This window comes from Glandiceps talaboti, chromosome 8 (assembly GCF_964340395.1).
Source record: "Glandiceps talaboti chromosome 8, keGlaTala1.1, whole genome shotgun sequence".
Classification (NCBI taxonomy): Eukaryota; Metazoa; Hemichordata; class Enteropneusta; family Spengelidae; genus Glandiceps; species Glandiceps talaboti.
In genome coordinates, this window is record NC_135556.1 from 7,352,501 (window position 1) to 7,377,845 (window position 25,345).

The window sequence follows — 25,345 nt, forward strand, 5'->3', positions numbered from 1 at the left end:
GCTCTTTTTAATACAATCACACAGAAACTAATAAGAAAACTACACGTGCTAGACTTTTAAGATACCTAGATTGAATGAATTTCTTGCAACATTTTGTCTAAACTTAATGAAATGATGAGGTGCCACTGTATAAATATTAAATGCAGACATCAAAACATTGGTGCCCGTGTGTCTATATCTAGTCGAAGGTTTATTTTATTTAGACAATATTGCAATAAATTGAGATCTTGCTGTCAAAGTGTACCATGTGAAGTTATTTATTGATTTATGCGTAGTTGTATCATACAGAACCGATGAACGATATTCTGAAATCTGTTGTATTAAATATGTGAATATTCCAGACAGTCCATACTCAGCCATGTCTTATTGGTGCTGCTACACCCCTGCATAGATATAACCAGCATCATCATTGACGTCATTCAAGTAGGCTTCCTTAACTTCCTCATTTAAATCACAGTCTTTGTACGCTGCCGAATCATCCTTATAGTTGATTGATTGACAGTTGCTAGTCACTGTACACATATTGGCACAATGAAGGAGACTAGTTACTTGAACCGTTTCAATCTTATGTCCTGATAAATACTTGCCAGCCGTCTTTCGGTAGATACGGAGTATATACTTGGAACCGCTTATTTCTAGACAGAAAATCATAAACAATTCAATATAATACTATGATATATTGCTATAACATATCTTACATATGCGATACAAGTGATCAAGCTTCATGGTTTTCCTGTCCACAAATGGCACACCAACAGACACATACATATCATAACCATTTGTCTTCTAGTAAGGCATATACTTTTAAGATGACATTTTTTCAGAATGACTCGCAACTGGGTGACAATGACTTTGGTACATGTTGCTCAGTGATCCACTGTCGCTCCCCCACCCTACCCCCTTCGTTCTCGTAGACTGTATCGAATGAAGTCGTGGTATGTCATAAAAATATCTTACCAAGTGCATTGGTGGTGATATTGAAATTTTCAGTAGTTGGTCCATCACCCATGCTGTTGTAGGCTGTCATGTAAAAGTCGTAGGTCGTGGCAGGCTCCAATGATTCCAGTGTTATCGAATACGTAGACGGTGATGAGATTGTTTCTGTTATCAGTGTTGAACTTTGTGCACCTCTTACCCAGTAATTGAGCTGAAACGAAACACCCAAAACGTTTGATACTTGGTTCAAAACAAGTCACGTAGGGGAACTAGATGTTAATACCCAAGTAAAGTATAGTGTGAATTGGTGTCGTAGAAAATACGGCAAAACTATAATTTCACTAGCTTATACCAAAGTTTAACATTGTTATCAGCACATCAACATGAACCACGCTTGTTTTTGTCAGCAGACTAATTCATCAATAAAGTTATGGGCCTCTATAAATGAAAGTCAAGATATTTATTGCTTTCAGAGTGTAACTGGTATTGTTATTTTAATTTCCATACCGTATATCCGATGATGTCAGAATTTTGACCGTCTAGTTGTAGAATATCTCCCCAGCTGACTGTGGCCACTATACTGCTCTCTGCCGACACAGCTACGTTGTTAGGTGAGTCTGTTAGATCTAGTGATATGATAGGAAACCATTGTAAATTTTAAAACCAATATGCATAGTTTGGTGTATTCATATTTTTACCAGACATCCCATCTCAGAGATATTCCTAAAGCAATCTTAGGTAAGACCACAGGGTAAAGGACAAATGATCAATTTTGTACTCGCGATTTTCCGGATTTCTAATATTATTTTCTGTAATACCATTAGGCGTATCAGTAAATGTTTACACTCACGGTATAATGCGTTGATTTGGGCAAATAGTGAGTTTGTTCTAGCAAGCTACTAATTAATGCAAAGCTAATAAACTCAGATAAGACATTGGTATCAGGTAGGAAATAGAAAAAAAAACAGTGAGAGGAAACAGTTTTTAAAACTTTATATAAAATATACAGAAAATAATATTAGAAATCCTGAAAATCGCGAGTACAAAATTGATCATTTGTCCTTTACCCTGTGGTAAGACATTGTCGTAAACACACTAACCTCTTTACGGCATCGCTTTACAAACAACCCCTCTTCGTTTTTTCAGTAGAAATTATACTCTGATTTGTGATAATGTGTTTCTAGGACAACCTGTTTAAACTCTTATTACACTACTGGACTGATCTACCCCATGTACGCACCACCTCTTCCCCATTGTTTATTTGCGGAAACTTTCAACAACAAAAATGATTTCATCAAATAAACTTGGGTAAACACTAGAAATAATAGGCGATACATGAGAAAAACCAGTCCAGGCGCAATCCACATTTTCAATTACATAATTCTGCAAGAAACTTGCTTAAAATTGGGATTTTTCATACACAAAATGGTCTTTTGAATTATAAAAATGTACTTATATATCATGCCGTCAGTCAACAGACACGGCATCAGTAGCGAAACAGTGAATGCAATGTATAGAGTACTGACACTAGAGCAATAATTTCTGGAACCCTTTCTTTCTGGGAATGTTTTGTTAAGAGTGCAAACATGATACAACAGCAAAGTTGACATTAAAACTGTGATGTATAAAAACTGTGATATATGTAATCAGGTATGCATATATTGACCCTGGAAATTCAATTTCTTAACATCTCTCCATTTTGCCACATGAAAGCTTGGTTCCTGGATCTTTTGAAATTATAATAGGAATTTGAGAGTTCGCCGTCAATCTTTATTTTCCCATAGAGTTAACACAGCATTTGGCGGCCATGTTGGATTCTAAAAAACTTTTTTGAATTTTTGATACCATTTATCCACAGTTTAAAAAATGTGTATGGTTACCCCCTGATTTTTTTCTTGATGTTAACGCGGCAAGGCCTGAATTTTTCTTGAACAAGGTAACAGTGAAGATGTCTTCATGTTTACGTCTGAGACGCATACTACAAGTTAACTTTTCAACGTCTCAGGCTGATTAACTTACAGAAGTTGTCTTCACATATGAAATAGTTAGACGATGAACAGCTGACATCCTGGTAGCCATTGTATTGGTCAAGACGAGCACAGTGTTCGCTGCCACCTGAATTGTCAGGTGCTCCTGACATCCAATGAGAATTGCTGCTGTCTTCTACACCGTTTTCCCATACCCATGTACCTGTTAATCAAAGAAATATATTAAAGGGTTGTTGGTGGTTGAGTTGATAACTCTTGCGCCTTTTACGACGTTCACTGCAGTCTGAGTTCGAAGCCGATCAGCGCTAATTGGGCTTTATTGACCAGATTTAAACTGAATGCCTCCCGTAAGGGAATCACTAATTATGCAAATAACTATGGTAACAGGCTTTGTTTTTTGGACAAGCGTGCTTTCTTAGGTTAATGTATGTAAGAGTGTATGATACTACTTAATGCAGTCGTAAGATATAGCCTAATTACCAAGAATCATTAATTAAGCAAATTATTCATTAACACTGAAAGGTACACCAACAAACTTTACAGGACATAGGCGATTGTTATGGTTAACGTGTGTACTGAATTATAATGGAATTGAAGTATGTATTCTTAAGATATAGCCTAATTACCGAATCATCATTAATTATGCAAATTATTCATTAACACTGTATGGTGCATCAACAAACTTGATAGGACATATGTGTTTTCTTATGGTTAATGTATGTACTAAATTATGTTGAATTTAAAGTATGTATTCTTAAGATATAGCCTAATTACCAAAAATAATTAATTATGCAAATTATTCATTAACGCTCTAAGATACATCAACGAATTTTATAGGACAAATGTATGTTGTTATGTTTAACAAATATACTAAATTATATTGAAATTGAAGTATGCAGTCTTAAGATATTGCGAAATTAGTTGATTTCATTAATATGCAAATTTCTCTAATTAAACATTAACAGATCAGATTAACCTAATCAGGTCTAGCTATAACCCTAAAGATTGTATATCCCAAATTTCATTACAATTGTGCCAGCCGATTTTTAGAAAATGATGACACAGACAGACAGACAGACAAACAGACAGACAGACAGACAGACAGACAGAAACACACAGACAGACATTCCCCTTTTAATACCTCCCGTACCCTTACGGGAGGTAAAAATTAGCCAGACCTATATGTAAGAATGGTGAAGTTAAGTTGGCCCATGCTGAACAATACATGTTTACCCCGTGTTGTCCAGTTTCCTACTGCTTGAACACCAGGACAGTAGGGGGCGCTGCACAATTGGTGACTGTATATGAATATCTAAATTTGATTTTGAATAAAAGGTATGTTATTATATTAGTATTAGAGATATACAATATTATAACGTATTGAGATACATACGTAATCTTACATTTAGAATTTATTCTGCTAAAGTTTAGAATAATTATCTTTTTGACTCATACTTTACTTTTTTGATGTAAATTTGCTGGGTTATAACTGGTTGTCATGCAAGATGCATTGGCTACACCTAAATCATGTTTGAAATTTGTTAAATGTCTAAATAAGACTTTCACGACTGCTTTCCAAATCAAAGAGGAGAGGAAGAATGGTCGAGATTTGCGTAATTCACATAATGTTGTCAGTTTCACGAGTGCGCACTCGAAGGTACGCTAAAAGTGCAATCCCATACATGATCAAATTATGGAACGAGGATCAGAGCAATGTTTAAACTGGCTTTCATTGCTTTTAAATTTACCACAAAGTCCTTTTGTAAAGCATTTTATACTGTCTTGTGCGTGTTGCACTACTCATTTTATAGTACACTTTTTTGATGTTGTTGTCGCCAATTGTAAGTTACGTTTTATTACTATTTTAATATATCATATTTCTATTTCCGGTTTTAAAATGACCAGCGATTGTAACACTGTCGCAATTCAGCCAGTAGGCTGCTACATACAATATAAATAAACCCCAAATAAAAATAAAAATAAATAAAAACAGCGCCCTCAATGAATTATGATTTTTTACAATACTGCGTGCATTAAATTACTTTACTACTTATAGATAAAATATCACTCTAATTGACATATACAATATATAATTATTGGCAATTTAACAATTAACTGTGAATATATTGTTGGTTACCTGAAGAAAATAATAACACTATTGCAGTTTGACGATCTTCCCGTACACAGTTAATAATCACTTTGAGGGCTAATATAGGATTGGTCTGGCTCTCATCATAACATTTATAGTATTGTGTATAGTGTGTGTTAGTATGTTTGTATGGCAGTAACTGTTTGCCAGTGGAGTCAAGACGTAGCTCGTCTGTAAGGTACACTGTGACGGGGCGCCATCACCCATTGGTCAACCACTTTGCCGGTGAGGGCAGGCGACACGACGTATCTTTAATTTGATTTATGTCTATATGTGCACCCGTATGGAAGACCGGTGAGGATAGCAGTTTTGCAACTCGCAGGTGGCAGTTTTGCAACTCGCAGTGCGCAGGTCGCTGTCCTAACCGGTCTTCCATAGCATAAGACGATAAGATTTAGCAATATTACAGCACTAAGATTTTTGGGAAGCCAGATAATACAATGTAGCAATATTAGTAAGTCTGTAAGACTTCACGAGTCAGACAATAACATCCAGCATTGTTAGTCAGACTGGCTTCCATTTTTGTTAAAATCACTATTCAGCCTGAAAAAATGACCATTATAACCTTACCTTCTGATGCTGTATCCGTGAATCCAACCCAATAGTTCCTTGTATAGTACCGATATCGTATATATTGACTGATAAAATTCCACTTTGCATCACTATCAATGATAACTAAATCACCATTATTGCTTTTACAATCACTCTGAGCGTTATCAAAGGTCATGGTCGATGAACTGAAATAGTAGCAACTATCATCAAGTGAAACCCATCCTGAGCTACATGCTGGATTCACTGTGGGTTGGGATATAGCTGATGCTCCTGTGTGGAAAAAAGTATCGCAAATGTCGATTATTGATTCTTGCTATACGTTCTACAATAGATTTTATGAAATACCAGCTCTTATTAGTATCAAGCCCTAATACAGAATTGCTATGAATTTCTACGTTTTAGTTTGATAAAAGAAATTCATAACACTTGTAGTCTAGTATGTATAAAGTATTTCTAAGATTTAAATTTAGAAAGAGGGTCAAACATCCACCGTACAGTGAGAAGCGGCGACGCATTTGTGAGCAGCCAGCTAAAGTTGTTAGACAATAATAAGATTAATATCGGAACACGACAGTTAAATTGAGTTTCACCTCTGTGTGCAATGGAATGAACGCCTCAGTGGAAACACATGTCAATTATATTTTTGTGGGACTTTCCTTTTGTCATTTGAAAGAACTCTTAATTAAGAACTGACACAAGTACTTTAATTTGATTTGATTTAATTTGAAACCATGTTAATAAACAGAGTTTGCCTTTTTTTCTGAAGGCATGTTATCACACCTATAGAACTGATTACGTTGAGTGAGTGAGTGAGTGAGTGAGTGAGTGGGTGGGTTGATGGGTAAGTCAGTCAGTCAGTCAGCCAGCCCGTACGTGATTTATTCATTGATTTCTTATTCGTTTACTTCTCAATTCATTTATTTTTCGCCTAAGCGAAAGGTCTTGTTCAAATCATATCTATAAACACACTTACCAATATCAGCTTTACATATAAATTGATATTCTGCTTCCACATTGACATCAACCCAACCATCATAGTCACGTGCATACATCAATACAGCATTCTCTAACTCAGCACCGTTAGGTTCATTACTATACCAATTACTGTACGAATGTGACGTACCATCGGCCTCTTCCCATGTACCTGGTAAGTCAAATAAGAAATTATTATTCAATGTTGAAACTCACAGAATCGACAAGGTACGGTCATTGTGATGTTGAAAACCGGTATTAAAACACGACAATGCACCCAATTGGTCCTTGAGTTGTCGATGGCAGCCAATCAGGTTAACTGTTTGAGGGGCTTGCTTAAAAGCTTCTATTGCCAGGAGAAGGAGAGATAGAGATGACAAATAACCTCTTTAATAGGTGATATCAAAACCGTTGATGTAATGCGGTGACATTTATATATATCTAACATTATTTGCGGCTTGTAATTATTGAGAAAGCACAACGAAACAGCAACCATAAAATATCAAAGTTTACAATTTATAGAAGATTTAAGTGTTATTCCAAAGTGAAAACATCGGTTTTTGACGAAAAGAATTTTCCACACCTTCACTTTCAATGTCATTGTAACCAATGAGATAGCTGTCTGTATCAGATGCGGTCCATCTTAAAATCTGCCTTAAGAATGAGTATTCGCTGGAACTGCTGGTGGTTGTCAAGTGGCCTGTGTGGTAAACATCAAATATATAAGAAGGTATTCAAATACCTGAACATAGCTGTATCTAAGAGGAGTTGGACAATATATCGAAAACCTCAATATGGTATTTCTATATATGTACCAAAAACACAATGATCAATTTGCATCAACAGAAAGCTTTCTTCTTTGTCTGTTTGTTTCTATATTTGTGTTTTCTTGCAAGTATTTTGAAAAAATGCATTGGATATTAAGAAAGTGGTAACTGTATCAGCTCTTGTCGGTTAATTAAGCATTTCATGATTGAACACACGGACACACGCATATAGATCAATCGATTTCCATTTTAGTGTATCATTCATGTTGTGACTTTGTTTTACTTGTAATTAATAAGTATAATTAACATAGAAGCTAGTGACCCACCTCCATAACCTTGACACCATGTCTCGGCATCTAACCAAGTCATTGTGTTTGTATTCGGATAATAACAATGACTGTCGTACTCTGCCCATCCAGAATTGCAATTACCTGTGTCTAGTAGACGGACAAAACAAAACAAAACAACAGTGTCATTAAGTTTGCATTTATTTGGGTAATAACAGGAACCATTGAATTCTGCGCATCAAAATTTGCAATAGTCTGTCTATTTAAGACTGTGATATAATTATGTGATGACTAAAAGCACATACACTTCTGAAAAAAATGGTAACTTTCGATAGAACTTTTTGAGAGAGTGGATAAAATTCATATCGTAAGCCCAACTCGTGTAATTTGTATAAAGTATTGCAACAAACAAAACAAAACAAAACTAAACTAAACAATAGACCCTATGGCTAAACTAAAATAACGTAAACTAAACTAAACTAAACTAAACAAAAACATGCTTGTCAACTTTATACCATCTATGACTTACCAGTAAATGGATCACCACCCGCATCAACTGTAAAAAAAACAGATAAAGAACATTGAACATAGTGCAATGGAAACTAAGCTAACGGCAAACGAAGATTTACACATGCTAAAACTGTAATTCTTGAAACAAAATATTGATATAAGCTATCCATAGACGTATTAAATATTTTGTATGTAAATTTATTTCGCAATCCTCAAAAAAGAAAAATATTATGTGTTTCCAATAACCCAACCAATTCTAGTTTAAGCCGCCGACCCTAAACATATTTTAAACATTTAACAAAAAAAAGATAAGAAATTCTTTGTCACAAAAAGAGTATTCCGACCGATATTTCGTTTGTTTTGGGTCAAAACAATATTCTTGAACTATTAAAACAATTAAAACGGTAAAGATACAATAATATAAAAAACAATAAAAATAAAATGAAATGAAATCCCGACCTATCGACCCTGATTTCTGTAGTCATGTTATCGGAAACAGTTACTTTAAAAAAAAACTCTCTCTTATAAACTATATTCAATCATACTTACATTTCCTTATATATAAATCGTAGTTGCCATGACTTGAAACACCACCGGACATAATAGTATTATAGTTACTAAGGATACAGTTACTATTAACACTATCATAATCAAACGAACGGCACGTGAAACTAGTCCTGGATACGCATTCGGATGCACATTCGGCAGTAGTTTTGCTATACAGTGTTTCAACATCTTGGCTGTAAATATAACTGTCCGGTATCACATGGAAGTCTGTGCGACTAGTTATGATGTCTGTGAAAGATAGAATAAGATAAAATTTAAAATTGTAGTAATGACAATCAATGATTTATATTATTCAAAACATGACAAACGGAGAAAAATGTCGATAGTTGTTATAAGCTGTGTCTTGTAGTATTTTGTTACGTTTTCTTTGACTGCTTCATTCAATCATTATTGTTATTCAAGGCCATCTTTGGCGAGGCTGACACGTATTAGTTGTATTTCAGGTTGTATGCAGGAGACCAGGCAAAGAAATATTCACCAACCTGCATCGACAATCTCTGTACAATAGGTTATGGCAAATCTAACTAGTAAGAAGAGACCTGCTGGGTACTTAAATGGGTGAAGAATTGCATAAATAAATAGTGTTAGGAGCTTCTTCTTTGCTCACACAGCTGGCCTTAGCAATCGATGAGTTTCACGATGTGTGCAATTCCTAGTACGTACATTAAAATATACATTTTAACACAGCAATCACATACTTACTAGATGCTTCTCCTTCGCAATACAGTGCTCCCACGGTGTGATACCCCGATTCGCTAACGTCTCCAGTGTCACCAAATGCAACTTTGGTAACGGGTAAGTAGTCTTTGTCCGTAACAGTTCCACTGTCTTCACGCCAAACGTTATCGTTAACATCACAATTGCATGTGGCCACACTGTTTGCACAGTTTCCTACAGGTATGTAGAAGGGTTTTTTTTACTATGATTCAACAAGTCATGTTGTATGAGGTATTGACAAATGAATCTATATGAATCAAATATTCTCGAACCAAATAATGGCGCTGAACACGTTATCCATTAGTGGCAAATTCAACCTTGTTCAGTGTTGATATCTTGATTATTGGATGATTTGATTCTCTTGCGTCTTTTTGGGATATTTAAAACAAAAACAGTTTTATATTAAGATGGAATGATTTCATGGTTTTTTAAAGCATCATGTGAAGTCCGAAGGTTTATTTTAGTTTGTTCTATTCTCTTGTACCGATTTGATTCTCGTGTAGATAGTTGTTTAATAAAAAAAAAGATCCTTTGCGTATGGGATACCCTATGTGCACATGTGACTCGGTACAAGAAAATAGACCAAACTAAACATATACCCTGCGGGGGTGGGGGGGGGGCGCTGATTAAACACGATGTATGAAACTGTTTAATGCTAGTCTCAAACGAGTCTTTGTTTTGTCATCTTCCTAAACAATATTTACATGCGTACCAAAGATGTAGAGCACACCACAACCAAGCTTTAACACTAATCTACAGCAGCAACAATAATAATAATAAATAGTTTAGAACAAGTGCACAATAGTTTTGTTCTGAATCCGTATTTCATCATAACACTATGATAACGACTGAAGGTATTGTTACGTAGCAGTTTAGAGATAACAGCAGGTACATTTGAATCATGTTGGCATAATTACACGCCTAATACACAAATAGTAGCATCTAAATGTGACTATTATAATATATATATATATATATATATATATATATATATATATATATATATATATATGCCTGTTAATATCTAAGTGATTTCAAGTATCTTTAGTAGATTGTTTCATTACCTGCGGCACCACAAGCGCACTTTGCTTGTCCAATCGAGGCCCCTGCCCAGTTTACCATCATGTTGCCATCACGGTCATACCAAGCACCATAACTCGTTCCACTGTGTTTTAATATTGACCCATAGCATTCGTACTGTAAAAGAAGTGGGACGCTTATCATGACGTGTTTGCACCGTCTTAACGTCACTCCATTTACAAAAGTAATTACAATTTCTAATGCCTTTACAATGTACATGTACTGGAGAATAAAGTATTTTGTCATTGGCATTCTCTGTAGTTATGATAACGATATTGTCAATACGCGATATGTCTGCATTACTAAAATAATCCGATAAGCTTACATGCGTACCCCGTATAGTATTCACTAATAAAATGTGACTAAATTATGGTTGTGTTGTAACTTTTTTACACCTTGAAACAGATGAAATACCTTAAGATATTGCGAGCAACTACTAGATATGTCTATCAAAGCTGCAATTTGGTCCATTGACACTCCAAATTTATACACTATATCAGCAGTGTAGGTCAGGAGAGTTTCATAACCAGTCACTATGCTCCGTGTTTCTTGATTGTGATGGATCTCAGTAATAGCTGGACAGGAAAAAATAAAAATGTAACAAATTAATATCATATTCCTGGTGTTATGGATAAAGTAAATCCTATGAAGTTTGAGATGACTGGAAGAAAACATGCATAATGTTGTTGTTGTTGTTGTTGTTGTTGTTATTATTATTATTATTAGTAGTAGTATTATTATTGTTGTTGTTGTTGTTAACGTTGCTGTTGGTGGTGGTGGTGGTGGTGGTGGTGGTGGTGGTGGTGGTGGAAGTGGTGGAGATGATGATGATGATGATGTTGATGACGATGGTGATGATGATGATGATGATGATGATGATGATGATGATGATGATGATGATGTAGTTGACGTTGCTGTTGTTGTTTATTGTTGAAGACATCAGTGCACACCATTGTAAAGAACATTTACAAACATGACGTATTGTGCGTATGCCTATGACATATGGCTAATATGAAATAGCTTTATAGAAATTACGGTCTCTCTGGATAGGAAGCTCATAGAAAACACGAGTGCACCTTACTTTAGAAGAAAAGTGCAAAAAGGTAACGATACTAGGTATATTACAAACCGTCATTGGCGCTATTCATATCACAGTAAACACGGAATGGATCTACACCATTGTAAGGTCCATCAGGATCAACTGTGTAATAGCCGTCAGTAGTATAACCTTTACGTAGCCATTCTCCACACGAAGCTGAAATTCATGGAGAAAATGTTTTTAAAAAACTGAACTAGAGTAAATTCCTCCCATAAAATGCAATGGGATTAATCCGTTTGATTCATGTTCTTTCGCGAACAGTAAATTATATTGTAAGCATGTTGAATGCTGTTTTTCCTCAACCAGTAATCAGTGTTATCCATTCATATAAAACGTCGCATGCCAGGTTTAAGTTCATTTGATTTGGTGATTGATTATGCAAATTAGTATTATAAGAGGCAAGCCACGTTCATCATATCGTTATGACAGCGTCAAAGTATAATTGTGTGTCTACATTATTACATCGACTTGAAATTTTGAACAGCCCTAAACGCTATGTTACGTAATTAATCAATTAGTCTTGCAAATTATTGATGTCATATGCATACCCGAGTCACATTGGCTTAAAGTCAATTTTCATTGTATCCACGAAGTTTTAAAGACATTATGAGAAAGCATTAATAATATCACTCCCACTTGATGAATACTATTGTTTATGCAAATTATATGTATTATGAAAGCTAAACGCATCATATCCATAGGCCATCAAAATATTAGCCATTCACCCATTCTAAAATACTATTGAAGATATTGATCGATATAGAATCTTTAATTATGCAAATTAGTCTCATGAAAGCTTTGAATTTCATATCAATAGGTCATATGTATCACAATATTACCTATGCAGCAAAAAGAACCATTGTTGATATTATATTTGTGAATCAAATACGATTATGTAAATTAGCTAGTATTATGCTAACTCAATATCTGAAATTAGTCATGATGTTATCATTATATTCACTAATTCTGATCGATAATTAATCAATGACATCTGACCTGTAATAAAGCTAGCAAAACCAATCAGCTCTCACGTACATGTATGCTAAATTATGCCGAATTCCATCCGAGTAATCAACCTTACTTACCTACATCCAATGGATATTTACATATGAATTTATAGTTTCCACTGCAATCAACGTCACTCCAAGTAGCGTCTGTATTCCATAGTAAAACAGTACAATCTTGAGTATCGCCACCTATAAGGGGAATAGAGTGTAAACTTAACGATTTTACATAATAATAAGTTATATGTAAATGATTTAATAAATATACAACGGACCACTGTCGTAAAACCGTCAGGCCTCTCTACGACAAAACTGAAACATTGTTAAAATTCTTACAAAATTATTTAAATTGCTCTTTGTGATAGTTTTGAAGCTAAGTCGATACGTTTTAAAATGTATGGTAATATTAGAAATGTTGAAAGAGCAATACAAACATAAGTATCAAAGTCACGGGGATCCATTACATAGATATATCCTTACACAGCAATATTCAATTGCAAATTAAGCAAGCACAAAAGCAGATCTCTATTTGAGAAATAGCAATATATGTTTTACTAATCCTAAAATACACTAATTAACCAATGCCCAAAATGTGATTTTACACAAATTGCAATGTATTAACTGACAAAGAGAGCTGTTGAAATAGTTACTGTCTACTTTTGAATTACTGTTAATACTGAGCCGCATTGGCGCCCAGGGCGCATTAAATGTACCCTTTGCCCCACCATGGGGATGCGTTCTTATTAGCAGACCTGTATGAAATGGTCGAAACTTACTCATGTTTTATAAAATGATATGGATATATAGTACATTCCTGTTTGGGTGCGTCTATTTTAGGGTGTAAGGGTTTATACACAACGTAGTTCACAAGACTGTCTGATATACTATAATATTATATATATATATATATATATAGTTTTGGTAGTACTGGAACTCTTTCTTGGGTGTAACTCGGAGTTTCACGCATATTGCGATCATCAGACACCTTGTCTGATGATCGCAATATGCGTGAAACTCCGAGTTACACCCAAGAAAGAGTTCCAGTACTACCAAAACTATTACGCTCTGCCACTGCGGTATAGAGCACTGTCTTAGCAGATTGATACTCACCGAGTTATATATATATATATATATATATATATATATATATATATATTAAATATATAAAGCACTTACTGTTATCAGGTTCACCTGAATACCAGTTGGAATAGTCAAAAGTACTTCCATCAGTCCAACTCCAATCATTCTCATTATCAATATCGTGTAAGCCGATCCAATATGAGTCATCCACATAAGTCCATCTGAATCATAGACAATTGACATATGAATATATTATCTTTGCAGTAACCACCCAGAGACTTCGCTATCTGGATTGACAATGTCGTCCACCAGAACAGCCAAGACTTAAGACCTTGTAAGCACCGACACCCGTTCTGAATTTGAAATTGTCTCCAAAAGTTGTGATAAATTCAATTGGGCTTAATATATATAAAATGTGATGTAATTGTCTCCCCACTTGACTTTAGTATATTTACGATCGAGGTTCATGGAATGATTGGGATAACTGACATATTGCACGTGTTGAGCAGAAATCAACTGGTTTTGAATTTTGAATATCGATGAGTAACCTCTTTGAACAAAATAACCAAAATCAAGTGGCTGTATATTTATTAGATACCAACACTGTCCGTCGTAATAGATACTCGTAAGGCTATTTCAATACGTTTCAATACACAGCAGCGAGTTAAAAAAGGGCTTAATTGAGTTTATTGATCCACTATTATCGAGCAAGATAGGCAAGTATCCGAGCTCCCTTGCTTGTGGTTTGTTTAGATTTGAATCCTACGTAAAGCATATGGTAAGTCCGTTATTTTATGACACGTAGACCATACTTTTGCCCCAAACAATGGTTGTGATGTGATGCTAATCAACATTATCTGTTGTACATTATTTACACATAGTGAGTAACACCGTTACTATAAATGTGAACATGAACGTTTTCGTTTCGCATTATTTGTTTGGTAATTTGTCAGAGCGTGCTCGTTCTTACCACCACTTGATGAATAATTTTGCAATGATTTAGTTTCAAACAGAACATGGTAGTAAAATCAATGAATCAAAGGAAATTTGTCTTTCGGAACTTTAATGTACATTTGTGAAAATATAAATATATTTTGTAAATATGGCGAAGGAGGTGCCATATTTACAACATTTAAACAAATTATCTAAGGAATTCTTTGATAATTTAAATATTCTACACAAAAAATAACAGATTCCCAATACTGAAAACCTCAACAACTGTAAATGTTGTCGGAAATGTAAATATATATAATAGTTATATATATGTATATATAAAGATATAACTATATATATGTGTGTTACATATAGTTAGTTATATATATGTAGTTATATATAACTACGATAGTACAACTGATGGGATAACAAGTTTTTGGAAATCAAATATATACACACACAAATATCAACACCTTTCACAATCGCCTGCGCTGTGTATTTCTTTGCCTCACAGTAATTCTATTCGCTCAAAGGAAAGAAGCCCAAGACATGACATTTTAAAAATAATTGATTCTGCACGATAATATTACTAAGTATGATATTGCTGCAAAATAATATTACTAAGTGTGATATTGAATAAAATAAAGTTGATTAGATTAGATTATTAAAAAGATATCGAGTTTAATCAGCCTCTTAATGCTTGTAGAAACATTTCTTACCTTGACATTGCGAGCACGTGATAAGCTTCACCAGAGCTGTGAATGCTAACTAGATCAGACTCGTTCGTGAGAGCACGACAGGCAGCGTAGGCGTCATACCATGTTTTGGTCTCTTCAACAGTTTTATAGCAACCATTACCATAATATGTCCATCCAGATTCACACAGGTCTGCTGAGGTGTCATCTGCGTAATATGAAACAAGTGTTCATGTGATATTAGTTACATATAATTATCACATAAATACGTGCAAATTTTCACATGTGTGACGTAAAACAGGGCAGATCGAAACCCATATAACCCCTGATCTACTGAACTATTTTTTCTCCCTACTGTTCGAGTGTTCCTGCCAATCCTACACTACAATCAAGTTATCGTAATAATTATGTGCTTTCAAAACACATTGCGTAATACATATATCCCTGGGTGGCATGAGATTGATACGTACTTTTATTTTTATTTGATAAATTTTATTCTATCTATTAAAGAAGCACATAGACGATTGATGTAGCAGCTGGCAAGGTTAATACTTCCGATTTCTGTCGAGCTCAGAGCTCCGAACTTGCACATCCCGAGCTAATATGATTAAAATGATGGGACAAATGTCGTATTCAGACAAATTCTACTTAGTATATACGTTTTAAACTAAATTTGATATTACATGCACGATGAAGAATATAGTGTGATGAAACGATGCAGTTTTCGTTAAATACGATTTAAACTTTTAGAAAAATATGGGGGTTACTTATTAGTTATGTGATAAATATATAATCCCATGAAATCAATACTTAGTTTTACGTCATAATGCTCCTCGTATGATTCCACGGACTACAACAAGCCTACCGGCTCGAATTTGTGTTAGTCCGCGGAATCATACTCTGAGCATTATATGACTTAAAACTAACTTAGATTTCATGGGATTATATATAAGTATCGCATGTTAATATTGTTAATAACTCCTTAGATTGGAAAAAGACTGCTGCCATGTATCACTTTACAGGATAGTGATGTCATTTATCAAACAGCTTTAAATAATGTATCTATAAAAATGCAAAACGTACCTTCCTCTTTGAAAAGTATTGCCATAACATCGGCCATTGCTGATCCTGGGTAATAAAACAGTTAAAACATACATATCCATTATGATTCTTGTCAATTTGAACGTTCTTTTTCGATTCGAATCAAACACTTAACCTGTAAATATTCAGTTAAGTAAGTCGATTCCAGATGCACAATGAATTTATAATCAGAATAACGAATCGGAATTCAACATTTTATAGGCTAAGCTAAATGCTGGTGCATGGTGACAGGGGCTTGTCACTGTACTAGCACGTCGTGCTGGTGACAGGCGTGACCTTTAACAAGGCGTCGATTACGTGTTTCGGTGTCAAATACACATTCAATCCCTCAAAACTATTATATGTATAATTTATGTGTGATAATTCGTGTTTTTCCATGTATACGTTAAACTCCGATTATATCCACATGTACGTAGGACACAATCCATGTATGTTCAACGGGTAATTAAGGTAACTAATCTAAAAACTAAAGTTCGTTGCATCAATAAACTTTTTGGGGGGTGTTGTTTATTTTTGTTTGTTATGCATGAAATAGAAACAGGTCAAAATACACAGAAAATCGCAAGTGCTAAGTAGGGTTTGGTTGGGAAAACATGGTCAAGTCACGCTGACGCCGACCTGTATTACACGTAGACGTGTAGTTCTTTAACTTGTCATGATATACTACTGGTACAATGAAACAAACTGAATCTTTACAACAATAACAACGTTACAAAGCCATATAGAACAACTGATTTAGGTCGAAAAAATACAAAGACATGTATCGACCAACGATATGTTATGTAACACACTGGAGGTAACCGTTCCCTATGCCATCTCAGTTTCACACTTGCTCACGATTTTAATAGACATCTTTTGACAGTTTTGTGGATTCAGTGTACTAAGACATTAATCTTCAAAGGTAACGAGTGCGTATTTTAAATAGCAATACACATCGGATGGTAATAAGTGGTTGCAATACCTGATTGCCAGCTTGAGTATGTGCTAGCAGTACTATACAGAAAATATGGTCTACTTGTCTGTTGTTCCCATGAACACGCTGTACTAGTAGGATCACAAACAACTACCCATCCTGCATCAATTGAACATCCACCATAATTGCTACTTATGAAGAAGTGACGATATAGGCCGTTGTCCCTAAAAGATTACAAGAACAAAAAGCCTTCAAATGTCTATTCACCTCATCATCCACTGAAGCTATTATACTAGATTGAAATGAGTTGTTGGTGTCGTTGTTGTTGTTGTCGTCGTCGTCGTCGTCGTCGTCGTCGTTGTTGTTGTTGTTGTTGATGTTGTTGTTGTTGTTGTTGTTGTTGTTGTCGTTGTTGTTGCTGTTGATTTTTTAATAAACTAAAGAACAAGACAAGTTGCATCAATATACATTCAAGGACTACCAATTAGGCTGAACAAAAAAAAATTGTGTGGTTCCGATTACGCTCAATTTTAGAATAGGTGGGGTAGATTGGAAGAACAGTTTAGAGAGTCTTTATAAGTTGACGTCAGTTTCCGCATCCACTATTTCTCGTGAGACTTTTTTTTGCGATTTTCTAGAATACGTAAACACATTGGGGTCGGTATTGAAAAAGTAGACGGGGTCGGGTAACCGGAACCAAACAATTACTTTTTGGGGCCTTAAAGGAGAAAAAATAATCTCAAATTTCGGGGTTGAAATAAACGCAAAATTTGTAGATAGAAGTTACTTGAGGTACATGTAGTTAAAGAAAGCGATATCGAATCACGTTCAGACTGTTGCTAACATTAGTTGAGTGATTTATAGTCACAAAATGTATCCAGCAAAATTCTGGTCAGATGTAAATGCTACGCCAGGAAATATTGTTTATACCATCCAACGGAGACACGAATCGTACTAAGCACATTTGTAAGGTTTCACGAGATAGCCACGTGACGGTAAATTCCACTAGCTAATAGCACAATTTCTTACCCATAACTCTCTCATGGAGTCATGATTGGATTTGTACTCTTGGACATTATGTTTGAAGGGATAAATTGTCGCGTGACATAGACGCGCGCTGTCGCAGGCGTGACTTATACTAAGCGTAGTATAGATTCCATGTTTTGGTTAAACTTAGCTCGTGCATGGTATAATTAAGCAATAAACCTCCCCTGGGGATGGTATACCAAGAGGTTTTGACCAGTGAACGAAATATATGCACGAGCGATATCGAGTGCATATATTGAGTTCATTGGTCAAACCCGAGTGGTATACCATTCCCAGGGGTGGTTTATCGCTATTATATTATACCAGTATATTGAAAATATCGGAAACAAGATAAGGAGCAACATTTTCTGGTTTCATTTGCGATCCCATCCATATCCCTGTACGGACTACAACGTTCTAGACGAACAGTGAACATCAAAATTTGGAGGCGTACCAACTGTGCATTTTCGGCCATTTTAAACGCGCTAGTTCGATGTTTGGACCAATCAGATCTCACGATTTGCGCCATGAATATACTGGTATAATATAATAAAAGATATTTACATGTAAAATATTTGTGCAGACTACAGATTTGTGATCACTGGATGTTGGAAAGTTTTTTATTTACAACACATGTTTCATTTACGTGTAATTGTCGGTGAATTTTTATGCAATTATTTTATCTTAATCGTACCATTGGTACATATTATTCAAAAGTATTTGATGTGCTTATTATAATTGTTAAGTAATATTGCTTATAGTGAAACTTTTACACTAAGGAACATCATATCTATGTAAGGATGATACATCAGGGTGATTGTGGGTAAAATGCTGTACACAGTGAGCTAGATATGACACAATTACATAGAGAGAATTTGAATAACGTCACGTGATCACAAACTTCGACCGATGACGTCAGAAAATGCATTTCGTACGTAACGTATGCCAAAACCACTACTTAACTATTGGAATGTTTCGTTTACTTACCCGGTTATAGAGAAGAAGTTCATACTTGCTGAATAAATATCACTGTACGGTGCATATTTGAGATAGGTCAGTGAATACCAACTTGATTTACTTGTACCGGATGAATCAAAAACCAAACTCATGACTTCTTCGTTGCTATCGAAATAGGCATACTTTATCTGTATATGTTATATAGAACGAGAAAGGAGTGAATTATATGATTATTTGGATCTTATTCCCCAACAGTTTTCTTCATGCAGCCAAGGAAAATACGAGTGACCTAAGGAGCCCTTCTCATTTCGAGTCGCTCGACGAGTAGTGACAATCCGTACAGTTAAGTTAAGAGTACTTTCCAACTGAATGAAGAAAATTATTGGGGAATAACATAATTATACCGTTGGAAGCAGTATAAAAAGAAGATCGGGGAAAACAGTGGCAATCTTGCGCGTTATCGTATGATGGCCCACAAGAGACAGAAGAAAACTAAATTTGTGGAATAAATAATTGCCGGATTTTTGAGAGCAAAATATTTAATACAGGATAAAACGTTTCTTTCATATTACAAGACATTATTTTTTTTGGCCAAAATACAAATATCAAAGCAAAAAACGACAATTTCTGTGACAAAACTTTCTTTTTACAGAGCAGAAAATTAATTTGCGAAAATTTTCATTCTTTTCATTCTCTATTTTCGAGTGATAACATTTAAGTTGCATGATAAAAGATTTAATTAACTGACTGACTGACTGACTGGCTGGCTGGCTGGCTGGCTGGCTGGCTGGCCACTAGCTGGCTGGCTGGCAGACTAACTAACTTGATGGTGGCTTATTTGTTGACTGACCAAATTTCCGATTGGCCATTGGACATACTGACTGACTTCGTAAGGCTTTTTTTCATAGTTACATGACTGACTGATTGACTGACTGACTGACTGACTAACCAGTAGGCTGATTTGATGACTGTCGACTGACTGATTGACTAACTAACTAATTAGGTAACTAAAATAACTAAATACATTACTAACCAACTAAATACCTAAACTAATAAATGATTGAATGACTGTCTGATTGAGAGACGGATTAACTACCCCAGACTAAATTTCGAAGACTGGATAGAGTTCAAATATCGACTCACTGCCTAAATGATGATAGATTGGTTTGATGGCTGATGAGTGTACATGATACAATGGTGCTCTTGGGTAGTTAGGATGATACTTACCTGAGAGAAACTATTTGTATTCCAACTATTGACTTCGGAACTTTTGTAATTACTTGATGTATATGAAATATATGGTGCATAGGTGTCACCGTCATTTTCTGTACTAGATCCAGTCCACATATCTTCAACATCAAAGTTGTTCAGACCAGACACAGCTTTGAATACAACCCTCCATTCTAGAAGTCGACAGAAATCGTCATCAATTCTTTCTTTTCGAATTTTTATCATTCGAATCTCCAGAACATTCTCATAGAAACCCAATCTATCTTCTATAAAGGCGATCATACCACTTGGAACTTGAGGGGCTTTTAAAGTTATTTCTTATATGTTCAGTTTTGGCAATACACGTACAATTAGTGATTTAATGGTGTTATGAGCCCAAGTGATGCTAAACTCAACTTTTGCAGTGTGAATACTGGATTATGATATCAACTTCTGCAATGAATGCATTGTTTCAATATTAGTTATGAAAACAACCTTAAAGCTTACGCTTACCTTCATTAGGTTTATTGTAATCTTGACCACAGGCACTTGTATCCCCACACACAACACATTCGTTAGGATACGATATACCACAATTACATCCACCATCACGACAACATGCACAGTCATATCGACTGGAGTCAAATGAACACAGGCAACCAGTCTGTACTGCCGTCCATTCCTTAGCAACTAAAAAGAGAATTCACGGAATTAGCAGTAGTGAGTTCGAGCCGTTACATATTCAAGCAATAAATCACCCCTCGGGATGGTATGCCCGACGTTTTGACCAGTTGGCGACAGATACACGTATTAGTATCAGCGAATGCGTATGTGGATTCAGCTGTTGAATTTATATTATACCAGTATATTGAAAATTGCAACTAAACTTTTAAAAATGGGGAAAACAAACTGAAGTTTAGTGTAGCAATAGAGTGCAGGTATTGGTCGGCTCAAGTATCTGAGTGTGATTTTGGTGAATTTGTTATTATTGTAGATCCTTCCACTAATTCTAATTTGTCCGTTACACAATAGACTGTGAGGACGCTGTTCTTCCGTCTGTGTGTCCCGTCGGGAGATTTTCTTTGCTATGTATGAAACATGTGAATGTAGAGGACATCTTCGACCGTCAAATACTATTGCCACTTGGAGGCATGCCAACTGTGATAAATCAGAATTTTAGCACAGTTATTTTGATGTCATGACCAATCACATCTCCAGATTTACACCATCAATATACTGACATAATAATTTATAGTATTATGTCATTCACAAATATGGCATCGGCAGCAGAGATGACGTCACCCGGCAGTCTAATTCTTAGCTTCAAACTATAACTGTTTTGGATCAAAAGTTCTAATTGTCAAGGTGTCGGTTTTCTTTGAGAGTCATCTTTATATATATATATATATATATATATATATATATATATATATATATATATATATATATATATATATATATATATATATATATATATATATATATATATATATATACATATATATATATAAAGATGACTCCAGATGATACCAGTTTCTCTACCTTGAGATGAGTTTGTGGTCAATGGATTATAAAGGGACCATAAGTTGTTTGGGAGTAGGGAACATCCTTGTTGAAAACTTTAAAATGGGGTAACCAGTGTGTCTTAGAAGAATGAAGAATACTTCATTTCCACAATGACACAATTGCGTCTAAACTGCTGACAGACAGTGTTGGTAGGTTTTTTTTTACTTTTCTTTTTCGATGTTTTTAGTCGCGCTTGTATAATTGCATTTTGTACCGTGACTAAAGCAAAAAATAGGCACCAATCCTTAGATATTTCTCGTGACACAGTAACTTATTCGGGCGGCACACCCCCACCCCCACAACTTGGTTAATTATTCACATAGTTTATTCATCACACAAACAGATATTACCTTTACAAACAAATGGTCTGGCAGTTTCTGTACAGCTGTAGTCGTCCCATTGTCCATTTGTGTTCAGTCCACCGCAATTCCCCAGGCCACCGTTGCCACTGGGTTCACCATTACCCCAACTGGTATACACAACAGACCGATCATCGCTCCATGCCCAGGTACCCTCAGAGGTCAGGTCATTATATCCTGTATTTATAAAGAGAAGAACGTACAGTAATAAAGTGGTAAAGAATAAACATATATGTCTCATCTTTACGACAGTTTAATCATAGTTAGTGTACCTCCACTGCCTATGGTTTAATAAACCTCTGTGTTTCACATCAGTAAATGTGGGTCCTAGTACTGATAACGAAATACATACCTTGTCTTCGAGCACGGACAAGGAATTGTCTGTGCTTCGAAGTATAAAGACAAGGGAACAAATTGCAGATAAAATACGGAACATCTTTTCCCCAAACAGTACACATATGAAACTCGGTGAGAAAACGTGATGAATGTGTACTTTACGGTACGAACCCTAAAATCAGTGCCTACATCGCTCAGATTTGAACTCTGAGTTTGCACATATGACAGTGCAAGATAAATGTAGTACAGTGAAGTAATAATGTGGTGATTGCTGTGATCGATGACCTAGTTTATAGCTCAATGTTGAATAGTTCTCCCATATATGGATATCGTGGCAACTCAAACTAAACTGAAGACATTATAATTAAAACAAAACTTCCGCACAAAATTTGAACCTATCACTACGCTACGATACTCATCAACAGGTATAATGTATTTATACATTATAAGTAATTGAATCATATTAGAGACTGTATATTTCTTTGGTTGCTTGAAGAAGAAAAACAGTTGCAGCCAAAAAATCCATATCTCTTCACTTCATCTTACCACCCTCTTACCTATATGAATATGGGTATTTATTATTCCAAGTACAAACGAGTTTTCTCCACTGCTGTGTATACTGACGAGATCACCTCCATTTACTTCGGCTCGACACCACTCAATGGAGTCCTCCCATGAATAAGTATTCGAATTGAAATAGTAACAATAGTAGTTGTATTCCGTCCAGTCCTTGGGACAGTTCGTGTGACACTCTGCATAATATCATCATTTAAACATTAGGGGTATCAGAAGTAACACCTATTGAAAGCTTTGTTCAACAAAACGCATATAATGAATTTTATATTCACTTGAGTCACGGACAGAGTCCAAGTCTGTATCCAGTCGAGTCATGAATTATTCAAAGTTTCGATTTTTTTGCAAGAACGAAGTTAAAGAAGTGAATGGTTTTTCGATTTAAACTTTAGAAGCCGTCCTCTAAAACAAACCTTCAATTATTGATCGTTAGCGTTTATCGATTAACATTGTGTCTCTCTTAATTGCAATGGTAGATTAGTGGCGAAGACTTTACAATGTTTTTAGCTAAATAACTGTCGGAAACTTTCGTGTTTGCAATATGATCCAATATTTTTCGACGGAGCAACAGCGATACATTAAAGAGTTTTAGAATTAGAAACACTATGCCAACGTCGAGGTATATAATTCATAATTAGAAAATTACATTAACATGTCACAAGTGTATGTCCCTTTGCTATTGTGTACGTAACTGAATGTGACAAATGTTGAAGAAACCGTACCCTTATAATGTTGATATATATATATATATATATATATATATATATATATATATATATATATATATATATATATATTTATATATATATATATAATATATATATATGTGTGTGTGTGTGTGTGTGTGTGTGTGTGTGTGTGTGTGTGTGTGTGTGTGTGTGTGTGTGTGTTAGAGGAAGGGCCCAAGAAACTATCAATAACAGTCTATTTAATACTTACCAACTTCTGAAAGCCATATCAGGCTTAGAGACAGAACAATTCCTGCAGAGAAATAATACGATAGAACAAAATCGTAGCAAATTATGGGAAGTCAGAAATATGGTCCCTGCCATTGAAAGTGTAAAACAGTGAGGACGAAAACACGTACAGGTGCCACGCTTAAACATGTCAAAAGTTGAATGGGTTATGTTGTGAAACACCATGGCCACAAGAACCACGACTCTGTTAAATATGGCGTGGTAAAGATGACACTACCGTTTGTGTTTCGTTGCATTTGCTGTAAAAATATATTACAGGTAGCTGCTGAAGTGTGCTACATGGGCGAAGTGTGTATGTGTGAGAGGCGAAGTTCACTGTTTTCACTGTGACTGCGTCGGTTTGTCTTAATAAAAAATGTTGTTCCTGTACAAGTATTCATCAAATTGCGCTGCAACAAAAGGCACCCTACCAACTTAAACAACTATTCATAGTTTCATTTCCTACCTGAAATTCTCTTCGTAGCCATTATTCAGACGTCAAATTGCCCGTTAAAGTCATTGCGGCTACACGACATATCGTTACACGGCTTCTTCTTCTTCAGGTTGTGTTGCGAATGTGTCACGTGACATACTACGCAATAACGTAAGAATTGTTATTAGCGCCATCATCGGCTTGCTCAAGATTCACTTCCAGTGTAGCTTTGTGAGTTGTGTGGTCTATTCATCAATGATTGCAGTTAATCTCGTGTAACAGATCATTTTGATTTGATTTTTACGTGAGAATGACCAGTGACTACAGGTGAACGTCCTTTCAGAGACAAACACAGTACAGCACACAGTTTAGTTTGGTTTGTTGTTCTGTCTTCGGCGATGTTTATAGAACTTATCGGAAGTCGTCAAAAAAGTGATCGTTTATCTCCAAAATGAATATCCGACACAGAAAGGTATACCACGATATAGGTAATGACAGAAAAGAGTCATTGTGGACATTCCATTTGACAAGTTTATTCATTTTAGGCAATAAATATACGTTTTTTGTCAAATTGAGACAC

At 35.4% G+C, this 25,345-nt stretch overlaps 1 protein-coding gene across 1 annotated transcript; it reads right to left on the reverse strand.

The window, feature by feature from the left end:
• Nucleotides 1-375: 375 nt before the first annotated feature.
• LOC144438792 (uncharacterized) lies at nt 376-24,820 on the reverse strand. The gene is made up of 26 exons (XM_078127964.1): nt 24,799-24,820; nt 24,316-24,357; nt 23,361-23,555; nt 22,459-22,644; nt 21,056-21,232; nt 20,561-20,736; nt 19,364-19,521; nt 17,399-17,574; nt 16,420-16,464; nt 15,361-15,544; nt 13,805-13,929; nt 12,710-12,820; nt 11,655-11,780; nt 10,940-11,100; nt 10,510-10,642; nt 9,431-9,619; nt 8,711-8,956; nt 8,181-8,207; nt 7,691-7,801; nt 7,181-7,297; nt 6,599-6,769; nt 5,644-5,895; nt 2,956-3,126; nt 1,444-1,562; nt 958-1,147; nt 376-635 (listed from the first exon to the last, which is right to left on the reverse strand). Exons 1-26 carry the CDS (start codon nt 24,818-24,820, stop codon nt 376-378), a joined length of 3,870 nt encoding a protein of 1,289 aa, XP_077984090.1.
• Between the last annotated feature and the right edge of the window lie 525 nt (nt 24,821-25,345).

Excerpts from the sequence above, each read along its gene's own strand:
- LOC144438792 (XM_078127964.1), bottom strand. The coding sequence starts at position 24,820 with ATGGCTACGAAGAGAATTTCAG. Across the intron at positions 9,620-10,509 it reads GTGCGCTTGTGGTGCCGCAG|GAAACTGTGCAAACAGTGTG; the intron begins GTAATGAAACAA and ends ACATACCTGTAG. Across the intron at positions 6,770-7,180 it reads CAATGACATTGAAAGTGAAG|GTACATGGGAAGAGGCCGAT; the intron begins GTGTGGAAAATT and ends TTGACTTACCAG.